Source organism: Sapajus apella, unplaced genomic scaffold, assembly GCF_009761245.1.
Source record: "Sapajus apella isolate SASKATOON/1434 unplaced genomic scaffold, GSC_monkey_1.0 scaffold19, whole genome shotgun sequence".
NCBI classification, from domain to species: domain Eukaryota; kingdom Metazoa; phylum Chordata; class Mammalia; order Primates; family Cebidae; genus Sapajus; species Sapajus apella.
The window spans coordinates 15,720,748-15,741,923 of NW_022436959.1; the positions used below are offsets into that span (position 1 = coordinate 15,720,748).

At 36.8% G+C, this 21,176-nt stretch overlaps 1 protein-coding gene and 1 pseudogene across 4 annotated transcripts in view; one reads left to right on the forward strand and one right to left on the reverse strand.

The window, feature by feature from the left end:
• The window catches only part of SP4 (Sp4 transcription factor), a 95,361-nt gene that overhangs the window by 27,545 nt on the left and 46,640 nt on the right, over window positions 1–21,176 (reverse strand). For 2 of the 3 annotated variants that reach the window (XM_032287023.1, XM_032287024.1), the window contains exons 4-5: window positions 18,882–19,110; window positions 14,318–14,517 (exon numbers count right to left, since the gene is read on the reverse strand). In XM_032287023.1, coding sequence (XP_032142914.1) covers window positions 14,318–14,517; window positions 18,882–19,110 — 429 coding nt within the window. Of the gene's footprint in view, window positions 1–13,836; window positions 14,013–14,317; window positions 14,518–18,881; window positions 19,111–21,176 lie in introns of those variants that run through there. The other variant, XM_032287025.1, reaches the window with a different exon arrangement.
• On the forward strand, window positions 11,296–12,188 carry LOC116557517 (annotated as a pseudogene). The gene has a single exon (XR_004271550.1). The product of XR_004271550.1 is annotated as a 40S ribosomal protein S2 pseudogene (transcript).

Genomic DNA, 21,176 nt, shown 5'->3' on the forward strand with positions numbered 1-21,176 from the left:
ACATAAGACCTAACACCATAAAAACCCTAGAAGAAAATCTAGTCAAAACTATTCAGGACATAGGTGTAGGCAAGGACTTCATGACCAAAACACCAAAAGCATTGACAACAAAAGCCAAAATAGACAAATGGGACCTAATCAAACTCCACAGCTTCTGCACAGCAAAAGAAACAGTCATTAGAGTGAATCAGCAACCAACAGAATGGAAAAAAATTTTTGCAGTTTACCTATCTGACAAAGGGCTGATATCCAGAATTTACAAAGAACTAAAACAGATTTACAAGAAAAAAACTAACAAGCCCATTCAAAAGTGGGCAAAGGATATGAACAGACACTTTACAAAAGAAGACATACATGAGGCCAACAAACATATGAAAAAATGCTCATCATCACTGGTCATCAGAGAAACGCAAATCAAAACAACATTGAGATACTATCTCACGCCAGTTAGAATGGCGATCATTAAAAAATCTGGAGACAACAGATGCTGGAGACGATGTGGAGAAATAGGAACACTTTTACACTGTTGGTGGGAGTGTAAATTAGTTCAACCATTGTGGAAGACAGTGTGGCGATTCCTCAAGGACCTAGAAATAGAAATTCCGTATGACCCAGCAATCCCATTACTGGGTATATATCCAAAGGATTATAAATCGTTCTACTATAAGGACACGTGCACACGAATGTTCATTGCAGCACAGTTTACAATAGCAAAGACCTGGAACCAACCCAAATGCCCATCGATGATAGACTGGACAGGGAACATGTGGCACATATACACCATGGAATATTATGCAGCCATCAAAAACAATGAGTTTGGGTCCTTTGTAGGGACATGGATGAACCTGGAAACCATCATTCTCAGCAAACTGACAGAAGAGAAGAAGATCAAACACCGCATGTTCTCACTCATAGGCGGGTGTTGAACAATGAGAACACATGGATATAGGGAGGGGAGCACTACACACTGGGGTCAGTTGGGGGGAAATAGGGGAGGGACAGTGGGGGGTGGGGATCTGGGGAGAGATAGCAAGGGGAAAGATGCCAGACGTAGGTGATGGGGAGGAAGGCAGCAAATCACTGCCACGTGTGTACCTATGCAACAATCTTGCATGTTCTTCACATGTATCCCAAAACCTAAAATGCAATAAAATAAATAAATGGAAAAAAAAAGAAAAAGAATCTGGAGACAACAGATGTTGGAGTGGATGTGGAGAAATAGGAACACTTTTACACCTTTCATGGGAGTGTAAATTAATTCAACCATTGTGGAAGACAGTGTGGTGATTCCTCAAGGACCTAGAAATAGAAATTCCATTTGACCCAGCAATCCCATTACTGGGTATATATTCAAAGGATTATAAATCGTTCTACTATAAGGAAATATGCACACAAATGTTCAATGCAGCACTGTTTACAATAGCAAAGACCTGGAACCAAACCAAATGCCCATTGATGATAGACTGGACAGGGAAAATGTGGCACATATACACCATTGAATATTATGCAGCCATCAAAAACGATTAGTTCATGCCCTTGTAGGGACGTGTATGAACCTGGAAACCATCATTCTCAGCAAACTGACACAAGAGCAGAAAATTAAACACCGCATGTTCTCACTCATCGGCGGGTGCTGAACAAGAAGAACACATGGACACAGGGAGGGGAGCACTACACACTGGGGTCTGTTGGGGGGAAACAGGGGAGGGACGGGGGTGGTGGTGAGTTGGGGAGAGATGGCATGGGGAGAAATGCCAGATATAGGTGAAGGGGAGGAAGGCAGCAAATCACACTGCCATGTGTGTACCTATGCAACAATCCTGCATGTTCTTCATGTGTACCCCAAAACCTAAAATGCAATAAAAAAAAAAAGAAAATCAGATGTCTTTGCCTTGTTTCTGATTCTACAGGGAAGCAATAGGTCCTTCATCATTAAGTATGATGTTAACTGCAGATTTTTTGCAAATGCCCTTTACTTGGTTAATGATGCTTCTTTCAACTGAGAATTTTTACAGAAATATATGCAGAATTTTGCCAAATATTTATTGTACATTTGCTGTCATGTGATTTTGTTTCTTCTTTCATCATTATTAGTGAATTACACTGACTTTTCCAAATATTCAAATAGCTTTTCATTCTTGGAATAAACCCTACTATGTTATAATGCATTATTTCCTTTTAATATATTGCTGGATTTGCTAATATTTTGTTGAGAATTTTGACAACTGTATTTATAATACTGGTTTAAGTTTTTTACTTTGGTATTATTATAATGGGGGCCTCACAGAGTAAGTTGAGAAGTATTCCTTATTTTTTGAAAGAGATTATAGAATTCAGTATTATTTATTCCTTAAATGGTAGAATTTGTCAGTAAAACCATAAAGGCCCAGAGTTTTCTTTATCTATAGTTTAAACTACAAATCTGATTTCCTTAACAGATAAAGGAGCACTCACGCTATCTATTTCGTCTTGAGCCAGTGCTGGTAGCTTGTACCTTTCAAAGAGTTGGTCCATTTTATTTAAATTCCCAAATTTACGTTGCAGAGTTATGAAGAGCATTCTTTTCCTTTCTACTCTTTATTATTTCCTAACTTCTTGTTTTGAATTTAATTGGCTCTTCATTTTCCAGTTTCCTAAGGTTAATGTTTGGATTATTGACTGAAGACCTTTCCTTTTTACTAATAAAAGCATTTAATGCTACAAATTTCCACTAAGCACTGCTTTACCAGCATCTCAGATTTTGTGGTGTATTTTCATTTAGTTGGAAATATTTTCTAATTTCCCTTGAAACTTTTTCTTGACCCATGTGTTGATTTCTAGATATTCAGAGATTTCCCAGATATTTCTGTTATTCATTTCTAGCTTAATGATCTGAGAACATACCTTGTATGATTTGTTTTTCCCAGATGGAATCTCACTCTATCATCAAGGCTAAAATGGTGCAATCTCAGCTCACTGCAACTTCCGCCTCCAGGGTTCAAGCAATTCTCCTGTCTCAGTCTCCCAAGTAGCTGGGACTATAGGTGCATGCCACCATGCATGGCTAATTTTTCTATTTTTAGTAGAGATGGAGTTTTGCCATGTTGGTCAGGCTGGTCTCGAACTCCTGTCCTCAGGTGATTCACCTGCCTCAGCTTCCCAAAGTGCTGGGATTATAGGCATGAGGCACCATGCCAGTCTGCTTTTTATTCTTTTAAATTTGTTAAGGAGTGTTTCATAGTTCAGAATATGGTCTATTTCTGTGAATGTTCCACGTGCTCTTAAACAAAATACATATTCTGCTGGGATATTCTTTAAAGTGGGGTTCTTATCCAGACAGCATACAGTGGGATCCTTTTTTTAAAATGCCATTTGACAATATTTCCCTTTTGATTAGTATAATTTATACCAATTGCATTTAACGTAATTATTGATTTGATTAGATTTTAAGTCTGTCATTTTATCATGTTTTCAAATTGTCTGTTTTTCATGTTTCTGTTTTGCCTTTTCACTTGTTTTTTTTTTTTTTTTTTCCTCCAGATTACAAGTCAAGTGTCCCTTACCTGAAATGTTTGGGCCTATAAGTATTTCTGCCTTTTCATTCACTTCAATCATGTTTACCTTTAGTCCATGGATCATGGTTATAAAAGCTGCTTTAAAGGTTTTAACTGATAATTCTGAAATCTAGATCATCTTGACATCTGCTATCTTCTCTCTCAAGAAAATGTCAGCTTTATGTGGCTCATAGTATGTTGAGTAATTTTGGATTGTATCCTGGACATTTTGGACGCTATGTTGTACAGATTTTTAGGTCCTGTTAAAAATTCTCTGGAGAATGTTTTTGTTTTAGCTGGCAAATAGCCCATTTAGGTTCAGACTAAAAGTTCCATCTTGCCCTCTTTGAGCAGCAGTTCCAACATTAACTTTTCAGAGGCTTTGTGATGCTTTTTGTCTCTGCTCAGCACCTGCTGAGAACTGGATAGTGGTTTTTAAGATGTTCAATTCTTGAGGCCTTTGCTGGTTCTTTGTGTCTGTGCTGTGCACGCAATGCTCAAGGTTGAGCCCAGTGCAAGACTGAACCCAGGACTTCTTTTGCTCCACACACAGAATTAGGGAACATCTATATCTCTCTCAAAATTTCCCCTATGCCTTTCCAACCTCCAGCTGTCTCTCTTTCTAATTCCTCTGGCAAGAAAAGCCCAGTTTCTGGGGGCTCCTATAATGTTCAGCATGTACACTATGACTGGAACCACCTTCAGAGTAGAAGTGGCAAGACAAAAAAATGATGACTTCCTTCAGATTTCTTGGGAGACAGTCTCCATTTTCTTGTTCCTCTAGCCAGAGATACGGGTATTTTCTAGAGTTTTTGGTGCTTATGCTGTTACTACTTCAGTGTAATCTGCAAATGGAACTGGTTTTGGAGCACAAGGGCCCATTTTCTTACTTTTTCTGGCTGGGTACAAGAGGTTTCTCTTAGAGTGTTTGCTACCTGCACCTGCTATGCAGTGCCCACAGGGTCAAACCTGGCAGACAAAGGAGAGAAAAAGATCTCTATGAAATGAACACATATAACACACTATTATTCAAGTTTTGATTTCATATTTCATTTCTCAATTGCCTGCTATAGTTTGCTTTTCATTGTCCTCATTTAGATACTTAAGAAAATAAGTAAACTTGTCCAGAGTTTTTAGTGTAGTCAATGTTAAGAGACAAGTTGTAGATAGGTTGGTCCATTTTGGCCACCAATGGACTCAAAGGGCAACAGTCTTGACCATTTCATATAGTAATTAAAGCATCTATATGAGAAAATTCTGGGAATGGGCACTGTGGCTCACACCTATAATCCCAGCACTTTGAGAGACTGAGGTGGGAGGATCACATGAGACTAGGAGCTTAAGACCAGCCTGGGGAACATAGCAAGACCCTATCTTTACCAAAAAAATTTAGCTGGGTGTAGTGGTGTGGGCCTTTAAGTTGTAGCTATTCATGGGGCTGAGGTGGGAGGATTGCTTGAACCCAGGAGGTCAAGGCTGCAGTGAGCTATGATCACATCACTGTGTTCTGGCCTGGGTGACAGAGTGATATGGTCTCAGCAACAACAACAACAACAACAACAAAATTCTGGGAGAAAACTTCAATGCAGTTGATGGAGTTTACTGTTTCATTTGTTTTGTTTTGATCAAATATTCTTTCTTTTATTAAAAAAATGGAAGTTTCATTCCCAAATGAATTTTACAGAATCTGTTTTCTACACTTAAGTTTATAATTATTGATATAAATATATTTAACTTTATATAAAATCATATCTTGGCTAAAACACTAACTCATCATATATTATAAAGAACCTACATTGCAGTCACACAATACTTTTTAGGGGCTCTTTTGAAAAAGGCTTTTTCTTAGCTGGTGAAAAATAATTTGAGGTATGGTTAAAGATGTAACCTCCTTATAACACTAGTTACCAAAAATCATCCCTTGGTTGCCTTACAGATAAGTAGATTATGAGTGGCAAATGAAACAGTCCAGTGAGTAGGCAAAATATCCACAATAAAATATTCACAAAGTATACTATATTAACACATGTAACACATCAAGTGTGTATATCTATATAGCATCCTTATTATAGACATTATTTATTTAGTTATATCATTATAGTATTTCCAAGTTAACAGTACATTTTTTTTTTAAGAGACAGGTTCTTCTAATACTGCCCAGTCTGGAGTGCAGTGGCTATCCATGGGATCACAGGCAGTATATCCTTGAACTCCTAGCACAGCAGTCCTCCTGGCTCAGCATCCTGAGTAGCTGGAACTATAGGTGTGCACCACTGAGCCTAGCTAAATGTAAACCTTTAAAGTTTAAGACAGCAGCATGATTACACCTGTTTATTTTTTCTCCCCACTGAGACGCCCATTAAAATAATAGTAAAGACATAAAAGGGTTAAATCTACAATAACAACAACAACAACAAAAAAAGACAATCCATCAGCAAAACAATGATTGTATCAAATGTCTGCAAACTAGAACAGAAATTATTAAGGAAGACAATATATTCTAGAAGACAGTCAATGTGTCTTCTGCTGGGAGGGAGACATGGAACATAAAACAGAAAACTGAAGTCCATACATAGACCATAACTACTATCAAAAAAAAATGGGCAAAATATTAAAGATGTGTATCTAAGGAAATATAGTCACACAGCATATTACTGTATTTTGGTAATTAGGCATCTTTCAGTGTAACAGTGTCCCACCCAGTTGCCTAAAATAAAATCCACTAGCTCAGCCAAGGCAGTGGCTCACACCTATAATCTCAATACTCTGGGATTCTGAACCGCTTGAGCTCAGGAGCTCACAACCAGCCTGGGCAACACTGAGAAAATCTGTCTCCACAAAAAAATACAAAATTAGCGAGGTATGGTGATGCACACCTGTGGTTCCAGCTGCTCGGGAGGCTGAGGTAGGAGGATCACCTGAGCCTGGGAGGTGGAGAAGGTTACAGTGAGCTGTGATTGTGTCAGTGCACTCCAGCCTGGGTGACAGGAGACCCTGTCTCAAAAAAACAAAACAAAACAAAATTCCACTAGCTCATAAAGTTTTCAAAATCTTTCACTTAAGATTTCATCAAATCACCACCATGACCATGACCACCACCACCACCATCGACTTGAACAAAAACCAAGAATCACTGGACAATTCAGGAACGCCTACAACACTAGAAAAAGCAAGATACAGACAAAAAAATCATCCTGGAGGAAACATAAAATTCTAGATTAAGACACTCAAATAATTTCAGCAAGCACCTGCATCCATACAATGAGAACAAGATGTAGTAAAAAAACCAAAAACAAAACAAAACAAAACCCCACCAACAACAATGGAATGCACTTTTGAAAATTAAAATGCAATTCAATAGAAATATCTGAAGGTATAAGAGAAAAGCTGGAAGACTGAAAAAAAAAAAAACACCAAAAACCTAGGGATTCCAACATGTCCACTAAGAGTTAGAGAGAGAGGAGAGAGAGAGGGGCAACCCAGAGTACAACTCATTAGCACAACAAATAAAAACCTATTCTTAGATATATCACTATGAAATTTGCAGAACAACACAGATTAAAAGGCAACATTAGAGTGAAAAACAAAACCAAACTAAACAGAGGCACTTCAAGAGAACACAGGAACTAATGTGAAATACCTTTCAATAGCCACAGGTGAAACAATTTGAGCAAAAAAACGATAGTATTGAATTGTAACCCAAAGAAAAGAAATACTCACGAGACCATACCAATGTAAATAAATGGCTGCATAACTAAATAATTGGAGAAGAAAATAAAAGCGGTACAAAGAACAAGGAAAATAGAAAACGACCTTTAAAACATCACAGCAATAATTGCTGCAGGCAAGATCCACTAAGGAACGCTAAAAGTGAAGCTTTAGTATTCTTCTTTAAAAAGAGTATTTGTCCTCTCAGCCTTAGCGCCATTTTTTTGGGTGAGTGTTGTTGGTTTCTGTGTTCGGATTCCATGTACAATCCATTGACATCTGACCTCTGCACTTACCATCATCACGGCAAACTAACTGTAGCTTTTCTCTTTTTCTCTGTAGAAACCTCTGTGCCATGAGAGCCAAGTGGAGGAAAAAACGAATGCACAGGGTGAAGCGCAAAAGAAGAAAGATGAGGCAGAGGTCCAAGTAAACCGCTAGCTTGTTACACCGTGGAGGCCACAGGAGCAGAAACATGGAATGCCGGACACTGGGGATGCTGGTACAAGTTGTGGGACTGCATGCTACTGTCTAGAGTTTGTCTCAATGGATCTAGAACTTTATTGCCATCTGATCGCCAATCACCTCTGAGACTCACCTTGCTTATAACCAAAAATGCCCATGTTGGTCCTTTGCCCTGGACCTGTGACATTCTGGACTATTTCTGTGTTTACTTATGGCTCAGTGTAACAACCATAAAATAAATCACCTCTTCCGCTATCTTAGCTGAAGAGTTAAAAAACAAAAAAAAAGAGTATTTGTAAAAAAGCCCCCCAAATCCTTCTAAAAGAGTAATTATTGCGGTGGTTTTAACATATGTCCACAAATTCTTCAATACTTCTCCCTTCGGGGGTAAAGCTCAATTCTCTTCCCCCTGAATGTAGACTGAACTTAGTGACTTGCTTCTAACAAACAACATGGAAAGAGAGGAACTGTAACTTTACAGTGAAGAAATGTGGCACACCCTACATTAACCAATGCCTCAGGGTTAATATCTCCAACAATGAGAAAGTCACATTACATACCTCCTCTTACATGATGTGATAAGAAAGGCACTAATGTACTATTCTTCCCATGACAATTCACAACCTTAGACTTATCATTAGAAAACATTAGACAAACCCAAACTGAGGGACATTCTAAAAATACTGAACCTACTAACTTTCAAATGTGTCCAGGTGATAAAAGACAAGGAAAGGACCGGGAAAAGTCACAGATTACAGGAGACTAAGGAAACACGACAAATAAATGCAGTGTGTTATTCCGGAATGAATCCTGGGGTGGGGGGGGAAGGTATATTGGTGGAAAGTCTGTAATTCTAATAGTATTGTAACAATGATTTCTTAATTTTCATAAGGTACTGTAATGATGTAAGAAGTATGCATTAAAGGAAGGTTGGTGAATGATGAGAACTCTATGCTACTCTTGCAACTCTAAGTGTAAAATTATTTCAAAATAAAAATAAAGTTGCAGGAGAGAAATCAGGTCATCTATAGAAAAAAAAAAAGAAAAAATAACAAACCTCTTATTGGTAAAACAGATGAAAGAAAACAATAGAGCAGTGACAATAATGTTTTTAAGGGAACAACGAGAATACTGTTATTAGCCAAACCACCAAATTAAGCAGCAAGACAAAATAAAGAATTCTTTAGACAAATTTACTTCCCCATACTTTTTATTAGGAAGCATTTCGGCACATTTTCCAACAACAAAGAGAGCAGATCAAGAAAAATGAAAACATGAGATCTTGAGAACCAATATGAGAGCCAAACCAACAGAGAAGGGAAGAAAAACCTCAAGATAATACCCACGCAACAGGCCTACAGAAGAATCAGTTCATGTTGATCAGAAAGATGGAAGGCTCCAGTAAAAAAGAAAATTTGAATGGAATTGACATTGTTCTTTAAAGTCTGAAATAACTAAATTACTTCAGAAAAAGACTATGCAAGGAAAAAAAAAAAGGCATTGTCTAACTTTATCAGAAACAAGAGTGGTCAGTTAAGAGATAATGTCTGGGCTGCATACAGTTTTTCCAAAGAATCTTAAAGTGAACCTGGAAACCATCATTCTCAGCAAACTGACACACGAACAGAAAATCAAACACGGCTTGTTCTCACTCATAGGTGGGTGTTGAACAATGAGAACACATGGACATAGGGAGGGGAGCATCACACACTGAGATCTGTCGGGGCGAAATAGGGGAGGGACAGCGGGGGGGTAGGGAGTTGGAGAGAGATAGCATGGGGAGAAATGCCAGATATAGGAGATGGGGAGGAAGGCAGCAAATCACACTGCCATGTGTGTACCTATGCAACAATCTTGCATGTTCTTTACATGTACCCCAAAACCAAAAAATGCAATTAAAAAAAAAATCTTAGAGTGAAGTAAATCCTCAATTCTAAATGCAGGAACTCAAAAGACAGTATCTAATATTGATAGATAAGTAACAGTGTTTAAGTATATGATCTAGACACATGGCAATCATCCTAGAAAGATCAAAAATCAAAGATAGTTAAAATAGCTAAGATTTTCTCTGGGGAACAGGACAGAGGGTGGGGCAAAGAGCCTCCTCATTACAGTAAGCTCTTCTGTGATTTCACTTTTAAATACCATATTCATGTATTGTTTTGAAAACCTTTTAAATTTCCTTTAAAAAATAGATCATTATTTTCAGCAGTGAATAAAAAGTAACTCCATTAATTCATAGCCAAGTCAATAAGTTTATATTTATAGTAGTGGTTAGACATTAAATAAAGCATAGTTCTTGCTATGAATGGTCAAGGCTTTCAACTTATTAAATGATTAATCCATACTTATTTCAAAATGTATTTTTTTATATTCTTTTAGACAAATTTAATAAACAGGAGTTACTATGTTAAATCTTTAAAAGTAACAATTTTAGGTATAGTGATATTAAACGTAGTATTTTTTAGTGTCAACATGTTTTAATTAAACAATTTTATGTATGACATATTTAAGATCTTTGAAACACTGGAAGTAAGCTTAAAGTATATTGGATTATGAGTTGTCAATCCAATAGATGATAATAATGGTGTGAATCTTTTTTCTAAAGATATGCCCCAAATCATTAATATTTGGTTTTAAAGTATATGTATCTATAAATTCTTGAATAAATTTGTTTTGTGTATCTACAAGTGTGTGGATGTGTAAGAAAGAGGGACTTTACAAACTCATCATTTCTCAGACAAAATGATGCAATCATAATGTAAGGTTCCAAATCAAACAAAGCAGCAATTTTTCTTGGCTTCCCTAACTTATCCCACTGCTAATCCAGGGTGGAAATACTGCATCCTTTCATACAGACATAAATAGTATTTTTCAAAAACAGTTATCAACAATTGGTATGCGATTAACTTTTAATCAATCACATTTGCCAACGTCAACGGTGTGGTATAATACTATACAGAAGGCTTTCAAGTTATTATTTTTTTAAATTAAAATTCACAGCTTTAGTATAATGCTAACTTTTTTAGGGATTATGATGCTATACTAACACAGGGTGAGCATACCTAAAACAAAAATCTAAAATAGAAATTGCTCCAAATCTGAAACTTTGAGTGCTGACGTTATTTGAGAATAGAAAAATCCACACATAAGTGCTTAACACAAACTCTGTTTCACACAAAAAATTACTAAAAATATTGTATAAGATTACGTTCGGTCTATATGTATAAAGTACATATGAAACAAATGAATTTCATGTTCACACTTGGGTTTCATCCCCAAAGTACTGCATTGTGTACATGCAAAATCTAAAATAATCCGAAATCCAGAATCTTTCTCCTCCCAAGCATTTCGGATAAGGGGTACTCAATCTGTACTCATTTGTATTACTACTTTATGTGTTTATCAAATTAAAGAACTTTATCACTTTTAATAGATTTCATAATTTTTTTTTTGCAGATACTACTTTCTAATCTTAAAATGGAGCTAATTTCTATGCTAGTGCTGCTGTTAGAATCAAAAAAAGCAATATATTCAAAATATTTGACATATAGCAGCTGATTTAGAAATGTCAGTTTTGCTTTCTTCTCCGATAAAACACCAAATGGAGGATGACGCGGAGGCCCCGGGCCCTGGGATGGGGAACTGTGGTGGACTCCATGGAGGTTTCAGCAGTGGTATCCGGGGCCGGGGTTGCGGCCGTGGACAGGGCCGCGGAGCTCGCGGAGGCAAAACCGAGTATAAGGAGTGGATGCCTGTCACCAAGTTGGGCCACCTGGTCAAAGGCATGAAGATTAAATCTCTGGAGGAGATCTATCTCTTCTCTCTGCCCATTAAGGAATCTGAGATCACTGACTTTTTCCTGGGGGCCTCTCTCAAGGATGAGGTTTTGAAGAGTATGCCGGTGCAGAGGCAGACCCGTGTTGGCCAGGGCACCAGGTTCAAGGCATTTGTTGCTATTGGGGACTACAATGGTCACGTCGGTCTGTGTGTTAAGTGTTCCAAGGTGGTCACTGCCATCCGTGGGGCCATCATCCTGGCCAAGCTCTCCATTGTCCCCGTGCGCAGAGGCTACTGGGGGAACAACATCGGCAAAAGCCCCACACCGTCCCTTGCAAGGTGACAGGCCGCTGTGGCTCTGTGCTGGTGTGCCTCATCCCCGCACCCAGGGGCACTGGCATCGTCTCAGCACCTGTGCCCAAGAAGCTGCTCATGATGGCTGGTATCGATGACTGCTACACCTCAGCTAGGGGCTACACTGCCACCTTGGGCAGCTTCGCCAAGGCCACCTTTGATGCCATCTCTAAGACTTACAGCTACCTGACCCCCGATCTCTAGAAGTAGACTGTATTCACCAAGTCTCCCTATCAGGAATTCACTGACCACCTCATCAAGACCCACACCAGAGTTTCCGTGCAGAGGACCCAAGCTCCAGCTGTGGCTACAACATAGGGTTTTTACACAAGAAAAAAAAAATGAATTGAAAATTAAAAAAAAAAAAAAAAAAAGAAAGAAAGAAATGTCAGTTTTATTTCTCCTTTTGTCCCACATGTATCTTGGTACAGGTTTAAAGTGTAAAGTATAATTCAATAATTTATTTAAATCAATTTATTCAATACTGAAATACTGAGTCCCAAATTCTAAATATTCTAAATAGGGTGGGTGTTCTGGGGAAAGAAAGAGAAGAGAAAAGAAGGAAAGAAAGTGAAAAAGGAAGGAAGGAAAAAAAGAAAGGAAAAAAGGAAGGAAAAAAAAGGAAGGAAAAAAGGAAGAAGAGGGAAGGGGAGGGGAGGGAATGTGAGGGAGAGGAGGGGAAAGGAGAGAGGGGAGGGGGAGGGGGGAGGTGAATGGGGGTGGGGAGGTGAAGGGGGGAAGGGAGGGGAGGGAGAGGAAGATAGGGGAGAGAGGTAGGTTGACTGCCCAACCAGAAGTCAAGACTTGATGTAAACCCAGTCATTAACATAGTAAGGGCACTGGTGTAGGAACTGGCAAACAGATAAAAGCTTCAAAACAGAACCCAGAAACTGAACCACACTTAAAGGAGACATTATGTAAAAGAGGACAATCAATAGAGACAGAATGGGCTATTCAAGAAATGGCTTTCCATGTATTAGAAAAATGAAATTATATCCTCATTTCATTCCATCAGCAAAAAGGATCTTGAGCTGATAAAGGATCAAACTTACAAAAACAAAACTTTAAAGCTATTAGAAGAAATTATTTTTTAAGACATGATGACTGTGGGGCAGAAAAAAAATTTATAAACCAAAAGCAAAAGACAAAAAAAAAAAGAAAAAAAAAAAACAAGATTTATATTTGACTAATTAAAAATGTAAGACTTCCATATGAGAACAGGTATGACAAAGCATAAAGACTAGCAAAAGCCCTTTATTGAAAGGGAAAACTGTAACATATAAATCATGTAAACGCAAAAAGGAAAGCTTCTGAAAAAAAAGAGAACCAGAATAATAAACCAAGACATAAATGACCAATATACACATGAAAAGATGCTTAATCTCATGAATAAACACAAAAAATGCACATTTGAAAAATGATAAACAATTATAGATTGACAAAAACTTTCACGGCACTACTGAGTACCAGTGAGTACAAACTAGAAACTACCAGTCATTGCTAGTGAAGGAGAGATTCTAACAGCCACCGTAGAGACTCCTTAGCCATTACCTAGCAAAATCAAACACATACATTTTCTATGATCCAGCAATTTCACTTCTCGCACACGTTCTCATCAACTAAGTCTGTGATAGCACAGACACAAAAAATCCTAGCAATACCTCAAACAGTATGGGAATGAATTAATATAGTGTTGTAGACTCATGTGACAGAATATTATATAGCAGTTCAAGGAAACACATATATGCAAATATATATATATGTAGAAACTTATAGATCTCAAAACGTAAGCAAAATTTATAATTCTGCAACACTGTAACATTTCACAATATACACAAAACATTTTATATGTAGATCCATTAATAATACATGTAAGAGTATTAAAAGTGTACATAAAACTTAGACACATGAGATTTATAGTCGCTGCTGTCTTTGAAAGATGAAAGGGTAAAGAGTAAAGATGATATTCACTTTTTAAGTGCTTTTCTTTATTTAAAAAAAAAGCAGAAAATATAATATTAACAACTGCCCATTTGGAGTGAGGGTTGTTAGACAGATGTTTATCATATTATTCTTGATATTTTGGTGAATTTTCTGGACTTGTTAAAAAGAAAAACCTAAAACACACTAATGAAGGATCCCATTAAGATCATAATTCAACTCTCTTTTCATCTATTTAATCACTTATGAAAAATAACATATGATTTCAACATGCTAAGAATACAATATAAACAAATGGAATAAATCCAGGTCTCATAAATATGCTGATAAAGTTTACAAAAAGTAAAATAAAATGTATCTCAGAAATGAGGTTAAAAATGTTAACCTTAAACATCTTCCATATAATAATTGCTAAAGTAAATACTTCTCCTACATTTGCATTATTTCCAATTTGATAGCTAAACTATCACTAAAACTTTCATGGAAACACTGAAGAAATAAGTAAAAAGTGCATATCCTAAAACAAACCAACTAACCTGTGTGAGTTCTTCTATGTCTCTGAAGCTCATCACTCCTGGTGAATCTTTTGCCACAAAACATCCAGTTGCATATAAAAGGTCTTTCTCCAGTATGCCAGCGAAGATGTGCTCGTAAGTGAGACGTTTTGCCATAAACTTTACCACATCCTTCAATATGACAGATATGTTGCTTCTTTTTTCCTGGTTCATTACTGCCTCTAGCAAAAACAAAAACCAAACATTAATAACACTGCCAAATAGTAGGCTTATAATAGAAAAATTAAAAAGGTAATTAAATACATGTAAATACAAAAAGGAAAAGTATTTTGTATTTACATGTATTATGTAAACACAAAAAGGACTCATTCAGTGCTTCTCTGAATAAGTTTGATCATTATGCCATAACTGTAGTTAAAATCAGAAAAATTTCAATTAAAGAAAAAATAAAACAGATCTGTGTACCAAACTGCTATGAAAATGTGTTAATCTCAGGCAGTTTATGCTCTACTATGAACTGCATGTTCCTTCCATAGTGGGCTCTTCACTTGGGAAAAAAATTTCTCTAAGCCTTTCAAAACATTTGAAACTTCTCTAAAACTTCAAAAAGATGGCTAAATCCAGTTAAAAGTGTTAAGGTGCAGAGTTTCGTTTCCAGCAAGACAGTTTGAGTTCCATGGATCTGTTTCCCAGTGAAACTGGTGAAAATTATAAAACAGCAAAAAAAATACTATTTAAAGTCTCTGGAAATGGTCCTAAAAGCAAATAACAGAAAATAAACACTTATTCAAGAAAATTTCACAGAACTTGGTAAGAACAGTAAGAGTCTGTGGTATATGAACCAAGACTCAATCCTTCCCTACTTCCTCCCACCTCCACACACAGGAACATTAGAGACTGGTGCAGCCAAGAGCATGATTCCTGTTCTTCCCACCTCCTAGTCAGAGGGCGATGGCCCCAAGAGGGGCAAGATGTCTGCATTTCTCCTCTTACCCCTGGTTACCTGTTGCTAAGTTCTAGGCAAGTGTAGCGGAACCAAGTCCTTAGCCCTGGGACACAGGCTCTTCCTTGGATGTGGCATGATGAAAATGCTGGGGTCTATACTGCCCCTGACCTGGCCCATTCATAGTTCATAAAGTCAAAGTTTTAAGCCGAGAGAGGCCAGTTAAGGAGACCTGAGACTACTACTGCCTCTGCAACCAAGCACTCAGCTCTTAAAGCAGCATTGTCAGTCAGAAATGAGCCACTGTCTCAACTCCTAGTTCAAAAGCTGTGACTCAGAAACACACCATAAAACAAACAGCTCCAAATCTCTTCCCAAAGGAACTGACTTCATTTTTAAGACAATGTGAAGAAGTCCGAACCTAAGGGTACTCTCAAAAAAAGTAGATATTGTTTCAAAAGACAAATAATTGGAAGACTAACAGATTCACTGGAAATAAAAGCTTAACTACAGGCTGGTTGGTTTGCCAGACAGACGTGAGCCAAGAGGCTGTGAAGAACCCTCTTAGGGTCAAAATAAATGTCAAACATTGAGATTCTTGGGAAATGTAAACAAAGCTAACAAACCTTTAGCTAGACTGACCAAGAAAATAAGAATCAAATTATTAGAATCAGAAATCAAAAAGGAGATATCACTACCAACCTTACAGAAATAAAAAGGATTACAAAGGAATACCATGAACAATTCTATGCCAATTACTTGGGTAACTCAGATGAGATGGACGAATTCTCAGAAAAATACTGACCAAAATACTAAAACTGACTCAAGAGCAAATAGTCAATCTGAATAAATTTACAACAAGTAACTAGACTTAATTAGTAATTAAAACTACTCACAAGAAAAGCCCAAGAACGGACAGCTTCACTGGTAAATTTCATAAAACATTTAAAGAATTAATACCAGTTTGGAGGAAATACTTTCGAATTCATTTTATGAGGTCAGTATTATCATTACCAAAACCAGATAAAAACATTACAAAAACAGAAAAACACAGACAAATCTCTTATGAATACGATGCAAAAATTCTCAACAAAATAGAAGCACACTGCCAACACTGTACTAGAGGTTCCAGACAGGGAAATTAGGTAAGAAAAAGAAATAGAACTCCTGCAGAGTAGAAAGGAAAAAGTAAAAACTATCTCTGTTCACAGATTCCATGACCTTATACGTAGAAATCCTAAAGAATTCACTAAAACAAAACAAAACAGAACAAAAAAACAATTATAACTAATCAAAAAGTTCAGCAAAAGTTGCAGGATACAAGATTAATACATTATTTAAAAAATCAATTATTTCTACATACTTGTAATGGACAATCAAGAAAACAGTTCAATTTACAATAGCATCAAAAATAAAATTGGAATTTAACAAAGTGTAAAACGTATACTCTGAAAACTATAAAATACTGATGAAAGAAGTTAAAGATTAAATACCCAGAGAAACTTTCCATGTGCATTGACCAAAAGATGTAATATTGTTAAGTTGGCAACAGTCTCCAAAGTGATCTACAGATTCAATGCAACTTCCATCAGAATACCATCTGGCTTCTTTGTAGAAACTGACAAACTGATTCTAAAATTCACATGGAATTGCAAGTGTCTCTGAAGAGTCAATACAATTCTGAAGAACAACGAAGTTGGAGGACTCACATTTCCCAATTTCAAATGTTATTACAAAGCCAAAGTACTCAAGACAGTGTGGCACTGATATAAAGACAGACATATACATCAATGGAATATAATTGAGAGTCCAGAAATAAATCCATGTGTCTATCGTCAAGTGATTTTTGACATGGGTGCCAAGACCATTCAATGGAGAAACAGTAGTCTTTTCAACAAATGGTGCCTGATGAACCCTCACCTAACACCATATATAAAAATTAACCCCAAATTAATCAAAGACCTAAATGTAAGAGTAAAAACTGTAAAATTATCTTAAAAAAACTAGGAATCTTCATGTCTTTGGATTTGGCAATGGATTCTTAGATACAATACCAAAAGCAGAAGCAATAAAGAAAAATAGAAAACACTAGACTTCAAAATTAAAACTCTGGTGCTTCAAAGGCACTATTGACAAAGTATCAAGACAATTCACATAATAGGAGACAATATTTGCAAATCCTATATCTGATAAGGAACTTGTAGCTAGAATATGTAAAGAGACAATTCCGTAATAAAAAAAATATATGTAATTTAAAATGGGCAAAAGAGCCAAATAAATATTTCTCCAAAGATACACACATATCCAATAAGAACAAGAAAAGATGCCCAGTATCATTAATAATCAGGAAAATGTAAACCAAAACTGTAGTGAGATATCACTTCAAACCCACCAGATAGCTTTAATCATGAAGTCAGATCATGACAAGTACTGGCAATGATCTAGACAAACTGGAACCCTCAAACACTATTGATAGAAATGTTAAATGGTATAGCCACTTTGGAAAACAGTCTACAAGTTCCTCAAATGGTTAAACACACAGTATGACCCAGAAATTCCATGTCTAGGTAATTCCATATAAATACAAGAGAAATGAAAACATATCTACACAAACACTTCTATAGAAATGTTTACTACAGTGTTATTCATAATTGCCAGTGAGTGGGAAAAAACCAAATGTCCTTCAAGTGACAGGATAAACAAAATACTGTATATCTATACAGTGGAATATTATTTGTTCCGAAAAAGGAATAAAGTACTGATCACCCTGCAATACGGCTGAACCTTGAAAACATTATGCTAAAAGAAACCAGTGACAAAGAACCACATGATTTATATGAATTGTCCAGAATAGGCAAATCTATAGAGACAGAAATTAGTTGCCTAAGATGGAAAGGTTGGGAGGATAAGGGGATGATGCTTAAAAGATACAGAATTTATTCTGGGGATGATAAAAACATTCTAAAACTGACTGGTCATGTCTACACAGCTCTGAATATATTAAAAACCGCTGAACTGTATACTTTAAATGGGTAAACTGTATGGTATATGAGTAAATTTTGCATCAATAAAGGTATGTAAAAATTTTATGAAAAAGAAAATTTGGAATTGGGCACGGGTGCTCACACCTGTAATCTCAGCACTTTGTGGGGCTGAAGTTGGTGGATCACCTGAGGTTAGGAGTTCAAGACTAGCCTGGCCAGCATGATGAAACCCCATCTCTACTAAAAATACAAAAATCAGCTGGGCATGGTGGCATGTGCCTATAATTAATCCCAGCTACTCGGGAGGCTGAGGCAGGAGAATCGCTTCAACCTAGGAAGTGGAGGTCGCACTAAGCCGAGATTGTGCCACTGCACTCCAGCCTACGCAGCAGAGTAACACGCTGTCTCAGGGGCGGAAAAAAAAAAAAAACCAAAGAAAGAAAAAACATTTTTAAAAAGTGTAAGAAACAAGGCAAAGGACCACTCAAATTTCATTCCTGAAACAGCCCAACTTAATTCCCTTCCTAAGATTATATATCAACTTCTAGGCTACAAAGGTAGTGAGGTTCCAGTGACTATCGTTCCCAGCCAATTACTTGGTTTTAACCCCTGTTTTATGCCTTCCAAATTGACACAGTTGAAAAATAAGATCATTTACCTTCCTTCTCCTTCCCTACAATTAGGACAGGAACAGGCAACTCTTCGAAGCCTCTTGCCAGGCTGTACCTCTTGATCAGAAGTTTGCTGGCCTTGCTGCAAATGCACTTGTGTGAGTTGGTCAGGACTAACAGCACCTATCGTGGCATTAGCAATTCCTCCAACTGCTACAGTTACAGGAGCTATAGTAGCTTGCTGGACTTTTACTCCATCTTGTCCTTGCTGCTGACCTAAAAAGGAAGAAAAAAAAAAAGTATTATAATGTTCTCTACACCTAAAGAAAGAATTTTTTTAAAATTCCATGTGCATGTTTTAAAGCTAATAATTTTTTGCTAACAATCTGTGTGAAGTACAAAAACTAAGGGGTTAATGGCTTATACTATGTCAGTCTTCCTAAAACACAGTATTCTTACTTCAGTAGATCAGAATGCCTATGTATTTAGATGATGGAACTATATACATAAATCATTTAATCCACTTTGTTGCCTAATTTCTGTCTCCACGTGTAAAATGAAGATAATAGTTGTCACTTACCTACTCACTAAACTACTATGAGGGTTCATTAGATGGTTGAAAAGCACTTTGAGATCCTAAGATGAAAGATGTTACATAAACACAAAACTTTATTACCATTTCCATAGTAAGCAACATATCTCATCACAACAAAAAAATACAACAGTGAAAAGTCACTAAACAAAGGATCAAGTTTTATGGACATCTTGCATTCCTAAGTTGTTTAAATAAACATCTCTTTATTGATTAGACTTTTTTTTAGTATATAAAATCATTGTTAAAATGCAAAACCACCCAAGATTACTACATACTGTCACTGTAATCATAAAGACACATTTAAGATATTATTACTTATTCACTCATGTTATACAGCTTACACTTCATGGCTCAGATTAGTGTATATACCAGCTTGGCTTCTTCACTTTGGGAAAATATAATAAATAATGCACAATAAACCCAAAAAAACATCTATTTGCATGGCTTAACATTATCCTGAAATACAATCTTTTTTTTTTTTTTTGAGACACAGTCTTACACAACCTAGGCTCACTGCAACCTCCACCTCCCAGGATTAAGCAACTCTCCTGCTTCAGCCTCCCTTACTAGGATTATAGGCGCATGCCACCACGCCAGGCTAATTTTTTTTGTATTGTTAGTAGATATGGGGTTTTGCCATGTTGGCCAGGCTGGTCACGAACTCCAGACCTCTGGTGATCCACACACCTCGGCCTCCAAAAGTGCTGGGATTACAGGTGTGAGCCACTGCACCCAGCCTACAATGCCTTATAATTACCTTTTCTTTCACACAGTTCTACATTCTCTCCATCAGGTGTGGGAATGACAACTATGTGAATGGAATGATAAGAGAATCCCAATTTATGAAAGAAAGTTTCCACCTCAGAAAGTTGATTTAAGTATTAATTTTTTACAAATCCTCTACCACAGTGCCAGAATTGCTCATTACATGTTAGCCACTATTACTAATTCATCTCTGCTGAGTTGGGTGGCAATACAAGAATAAAATATGCTAGTAGAAACAAACATGTGGGTCCTGTGTATAAAATAAAAAAGATTTATTTTAAAGCTGCACATGTAGTACTTTAAATGTATGGGGCAACCAACAAGAGGCAAAAAAAATTACCACGTTAAGAAAACAGTACACATTTTCTAAATAAAATGAAACCTCTGACTCTCACAGCCAAAGTCAATCTCACCCTCCTCTGTGCATCCACAGCACCCTTAATCCTTTTGGTAGCACCCAAAACTAAGATACACATTAAAAAATACATTGTACCACTGTTTTATTAGGGATATAAACCTCTACTAAAGTTTACTTTTTTGTACACCTTTGAATTAGCATGGTGTGGTAAGTAAAGCAATGCAACTGAAATGAGAGTTGTAAATTTATGACTGTACACTCAGAGATCCTCAGTTTCCTCAACTCTAGTAACACTGACTTCTGTAAAATTCCTGTTCACTATCTACTTTAAAGAGTTGTTTCTTACCAAGCAAGTGGAAAGCAAAAAAAAGCAGGAGTTGCAATTCTTGTCTCTGATAAGATAGACTTTAAACCAACAAAGATCAAAAGAGACACAGAAGGACATTACATAATGGTAAAAGGATCAATGCAACAAGAAGGGCTAACGATCCTAAATATATACACACCCAATACAGGAGCACCCAGATACATAAGGCAAGTTCTTAATGACTTACAAAGAGACTTAGACTCCCACACAATAATAGTGGGAGACTTTAATATGCCATTGTCAATATTAGACAGATT